The 5,594-nt window shown below is 44.5% G+C and overlaps 1 protein-coding gene across 1 annotated transcript; it reads left to right on the top strand.

Annotated features, from left to right (window-relative positions):
* Positions 1-393: 393 nt before the first annotated feature.
* LOC140264743 (DNA-directed RNA polymerase I subunit RPA49-like) lies at positions 394-3,025 on the top strand. The gene is made up of 5 exons (XM_072360657.1): positions 394-450; positions 837-981; positions 1,303-1,410; positions 1,879-1,975; positions 2,746-3,025. Exons 2-5 carry the CDS (start codon positions 900-902, stop codon positions 3,023-3,025), a joined length of 567 nt encoding a protein of 188 aa, XP_072216758.1. The 5' UTR covers positions 394-450; positions 837-899.
* Positions 3,026-5,594: the final 2,569 nt, after the last annotated feature.

Consider the following 5,594-nt stretch of genomic DNA (forward strand, 5'->3'; position numbering starts at 1 on the left):
GGGAGGCTTGGAAATAATCAAGTTAGTAGACTGAGTCGTTCACTGAAAAAGAAAACAGCTTTTCCCCAGCAGAACTGCTTTTTATTTCTGAATCTAGTGGAAATGATCCTAAGAATATGATCTTTAAGGAACTGTTTTCTTTTTTAGGCAACAGGAGCTTAGTATTGCTGCAACCTGTGCATTATGCTTTTAGATTTTGTAGCAAAAATTGTCCCTCTTTATTTTAGGTACATAATCTTTCACATTCAGTGTATTTTATTAACAAAATCCTGTAGAGAAGACCCTGAAGTGGTGTGCCTAGTCCTTCTGTAATTTATTAGAGCTAAAGGGGTACCCAATACATGCACTTTCCTGCCTGCTGCAAGCCAAGCATACTAATTTTTATTCTTTTGTAGATAATTTAATTCCTGATGACACAAGGGACTATCAGAATACATCCTACAGGGAAAGGTAAGGTTGAAACCTGATATCATAATGTGCTGTAGTTATCCAGCAGACAGTGGTAAATACTTGTCTGAAACTGAGATGTTTGATTTGTTGCAGGACAAACTTGTGCAGGGTCAGCATTCTTTCTATGCACTGATGGTTTTTGAGACAGCATGTTGTTAGTGTCTAGCTTAGCAGTATGTTCCTAAGTACTTTAGACTTGTCTACAGTCCCAGGTAAAACATGCCCGTTTGCATTTCTTTGTCGTATGCTTTGTTTGTACCCAGCGTTATGTTTGGAATTACTTTAAAAGCGCACATGTAGAACAAGCGGTGGTTATCTGGGTATTCTTCCTGCATGCAAAGTGTCTTGAGTTCAGTGTGTTGTCGTTGCTTCTGTGTTATACACAGGTGGATTTGTGCATTGAGGCATTTGGTACCAGCAAGCAGAAGCGAGCTCTGAACTCTCGGCGAATGAATGCAGTGGGCAATGATATTCTCAATCCAGCTGTGACAAAAGCAGCAGCAGATGTTATAGATGCAAAGGGGGTAACAGGTAAGAATGTTGTCTGAGATGTTGAGGAAGGCAATCAAAATTACCGTTTTCCTGTCCTTTCCTTGCCAAACATGGTGGGAAGAAGAAGGGTGTTTTCCTTGTGTAAGAAGGGAAGAGGTTGGTTTAACTGCTGAGATGGGCACGTGTTGAGGACCTTGCCAAACTTGTTATTGGAAAAGGAACTGCTTTATTATTTCGCTAGGAAAAACTGTGTTATCACCGTCCATCTCTGCCCATTTTTGGTGGTGTTCTAGAAGTCCACTCTTTGTGGCTTTGTCTGCACGGTCCAAATACTCTCTTCTTTCCTTCTTCTCTCCAAAGCTTTGATCCAGGATGCGGCCCAAGACGATGAACAGAACACGTCCATTTTCCTACCACCATGTCATGAGGATGCTGACAGACCAGAACATGTTTACAAGTTTGACGACAGTATCTTTTTCAGTGACCGTGTGGTTTCTGGTGCCTGTAAACTTTCCTGTTGGTAGTCTGGCATGTGGAGAAAGTGCTGCTGGGCATGTGACAGCAGGGCTGAGCCTTCTCCCCTCACAAACCAAAAGCTGATAGCAGGAAGTTGGTATGTTGAGGCTTTGGGGTTCCCAGTTCTGTGTTCTTCCTCCCTACAAAGACAGGGGTACTATGCCTGCCTGTTGGGAGCTGTTCAGCTAAGAATAGCAGTGATGTCAGGAGTATATGAGAAATTATTTGTGTTTGAGCCACTGTACCTCAGAGACATTTGGTTTGGTTACAACAAGTTCTGTTGTTACTTTCTGCTAATTTATAATTCTTTCCCCACTTCCCTATCTCACACCTCCCATAGCAGGAGCTGACAGACCATATCTCACTGTGAGCTATTCAGAACCAGAAAGAACCATGTTCTTTTCTTTAAAGTCCATCCAGTTCTGTCTCCAGCAGAGTATGAAGCATTGCAGGGTCCAGCAGCAGCCTTTATTAACATCACTCCAGAGGAAATTGCCAAGAAAACAGAAGAGAAAAGGTAATACTTCCGCAGGCAGCCTTTTAATAGCTAAGGCTGGCATTATGAAATCGTGGTTCTTCTTACAGGCAGGATGGCAGCTGTAACCAGCTTTACCAGCTCTACAGTATGGGTAGTAATGGTCTTCAGTCTAAAGAGAAGGCATCAGATCATGACCCAGTGCATACCTCTGGGAAGTGTGGAGGTGTAGCTTGATGGGAGAAAAGGTGCTGTGCACAATAGTGCAGCTGTCCTCTTGGGTAACTGATTATAGGGGAAGAGAGGGAGTAAATCCAAAGTGCGGGATGAAGGAAAATACCTCGATATGGGACCGCAGAGCTGTGCTAAGGATGACATTCCTGTGGCCGAGCACTGTCGCTACCATGTACTGTCATAACTGGAAGTTGCTGTGGCTTTGCAAATGGAGGTGGACTTGTGTTAAGTCCTGGTGCTGAAGTAAGCAGGTAAAGCACAAGCCACAGCTCACTTTCACTGCCTCCCATCTGTGCCTAAGCAGAAGTGTGTGTGCATGTGTATGTGTGCACATGGCACACTCCATGGAGAACTTGTGGTTTCTGCAGTGCAGGGGCCTCTGTAGTGCCACGTGCAGAAATGTGCTGACTGTGGTGGACAGAAAATGTGCTCACAGAGCAGCATTGTGAGCTTTCTTGTATTAGTGTTCAGGAAACTATTCTAACCTAAAAGAGCTGTGCGGTGGATTTAAGGATGTGTTCTAATAAGAAAGCTAGTCCCTGATTCTCTGGTCCTCATGCTCCCTCTTTCCTCTTCAGCCATTGCTCCTTTGTCTTAGAAGAGCTGAAGTTCCTGCCTGCTGATGAGAAGAGCAGGGACCGCAAAGCTCGATGCCTCTGGTTCCTGGACATCCTTATTAAGTTCAGCTTCCTGAAAATAATCAAGAAGAAGCATAAGACAATTTTCAACTCTTACCCTTTTCAGCTGCCTGCTGGGACTTGGTTTGTAGTTACCATAATAGCAAACAATGAAGCTTCCCAGAGTTACCTGTTTGATAAATGGCTACATGCAGCAGTTACAGTTCAGCTTGTTTCGTGATGAGGTTCAGTATTTCCGTGCCATTGTGGAGTTTTAGATCTGCACCTACTGGGATATACGTGTGTCATTCTCTTCAGTCCTTTTCTAACTGTCATACATCAGGGTCCTGCAGTGAGATCCTATTTGTAGGAGATAAAATAGTTTACATCTGAGTTTGAGATTCCTTTTTTGCTTACAGACAGTTCCTGGTTTCTGTACCTGAAAACATTTTATATCCATTATTTTATATAACCAGTCTTGGTGCTCGCTGTGAAACCCCTTTCTATTCTAGATCCAATGGGTCCTGAATGCCCCCACATCATTAGCAGGAAGCTTATGAAGAACTTCACTGACCTACAACAATGGCGGTAAGGAACTGTGATTGCTTTGATGCTATTGATGTTCAGAGGATGTAGAAAACAGCTTGAAGGGCCACAGAGTCATTATCAAATAGCACTGCACCAAAACGGGAACAGCAGAAGCTTCTCTTGAGTAGCAGGCCAGGCCAGGTAAAATATTCTGTTATGGCTGATGTTCATCCATGAATAATGGAAGTCTGAAACGTAACTGGGAGAGGCAGAGTCATGTGTGCTTAAACAAGCCTGTGCCTGTGAATTTAGCCAGGCTCACCAGGCTGACTTGATCAGCAAGAGTGAGAAGATTTGTACTTGTTGCTACAGTGCCTTTTCTCAAGAATCCAACAGCCTCTGCGTAGCATAACTGCCATTGCTCAGCCATCATCTATCTGCTGTTTGCTGTGAACTGGAGGTTAACAGAGAGGTTGAACCCGTGTGGGCCATCGAGGGTGCATTTGTTTATAAAGACTCAGACCAGGGGTGAACAGTAAAAATAAATGCTTTCAGACCTGCTCTGTGTGTTGTGTATGGCTGCAGTGAGTACCTTCAGATCAGCTTCACCTCGCTGTCATCTTGCCAGTGTGCCACAGAGACAGAAGTGTTTGTAGACAGTGATTCAGTCAAGTCTGTAAACCTGTAAACATCTCCAGAAACCTGCACTTTTGAACAGAAACATGGGCAGTTGTTGAGGAAGACCTTGAGGCCCCTGTGATCAGGGACCTGTGTTTCTTAAAGCTCTTTTTTCATGTCTCGGAAATGCTTGCCATAGCTAACTGGGGCTCCAGTTCTGTCTGCACCTGGTGGGTGGTTGTGTTTTGGGTTTGCTGACTCTCTGCTTTTCATCTGTTCTCACACTTGCTGTTCAGTGTTCAGAATTTAATCTGCGTCGCTGAAGACTAAAATTGCAGCATATGTCATTGCACTGGCTCTGCACATTAAAAACTTCCAAGTTGACCTCACTGTCCTGCAGAATGACTTGAAGCTCCACGAAAGTAGGTGAGTCATGTTTGCTTATGCCTGTTAAGATGCCTGTGGTCCTCGTGCAAGCAGTCCCTGGGGAAGAGGGCTCTGGAGCCTCTTCTGTGCCCAAATAGTACAGCGATACCCGCTGTGAGTTCCCTATGTTGCAGTTAGACTCTGAGTGTGTTGAAGTTTTATATTCAAGCCCTGCTATGTCTAATGGGGTAGTTATACGTGTCAAAGCTTTGAAAGAGTGCTTTTCACAAACCTGCTCAGGTGCACTGTGAGGCTTTTTGTCCATCTGAAAGTGGAAAAACTTGAGGCAGGCAGCATCAAAATGGCAGAAAACCTATCCAGGTGCTACCCAGTGCTGTGTCTTGCCTGCTAAGTCATGTTGCTCCTCACTGAATCCCTTCTTTCAGCAGAGATCTGGTGTCAGCTCGGTACCAGTCTGGATGCAAGTACAGATTTGTATCTGACTGTAACTGGAAAACTAGAAACAGATTTTCTTTCTCACAGGCAGATTGTGAGCATGTAGTTGCTGTTCCTCCCCAGATGCAAGACTTTACAATTTAACTTTATAAGATTCTGCTCGCCTTACCTCCTCAGTTTGTCAGAGTCTGTTTGGATGTCAGCATAGCCCTCTGGCACTGGGAGGAGGAGCCAACTCAGTGAAGATGAATGGTGGAGAACAGTGTGCAGTATAAGCATCCAGGTAAACAATGCTTGTCATGATAGATTTTGAAGAAATTTCTTCCTAGGCTTAAATTTTCTGTGAAGAAACTACTGTTCTTCTGCCAAGTGATGTCTCTGTACTGCTAGCTGCGCGGATGTGCTTAAACCTGCAGGTGTCTGGCAGAGCCTGACAGCTCCTCTGACAGCGAGGACTCCCAGCAGACATTAGCTGATCAGGCAGCTTGTTATTGCTACCTGGGAGTGGGTCAGGTTGCCCTGTTAATAGCTGCTCAGCTGTGTGTGATTGCTGTCCCAGCCTTTTCTGTTCTGCAAGATGTGGTGACTCTAAAGACATTTGCTGCCTGACTCCACTACGTGGATCTTTCCCATCAGGGTTGTTTAGAGGTGATGCAGCTGGGAAGGAACTGCAAAAGGACAGAACTCCTTCAGTACCACTGAAAAGCATTCTAGAATATGTTGGGGCTTCTCCTAGAAGGATTTAATATCAAGATTCTGGGATAACTGGAAGTTATCGGGGCTGTTACCAGCCCTTGGTTTTGTGAGCTCTGTAGTCAGATTTGATGTAAAGATTTCTGGGC

The sequence above is a fragment of the Excalfactoria chinensis genome, assembly GCF_039878825.1.
Source record: "Excalfactoria chinensis isolate bCotChi1 chromosome Z unlocalized genomic scaffold, bCotChi1.hap2 SUPER_Z_unloc_3, whole genome shotgun sequence".
NCBI classification, from domain to species: domain Eukaryota; kingdom Metazoa; phylum Chordata; class Aves; order Galliformes; family Phasianidae; genus Excalfactoria; species Excalfactoria chinensis.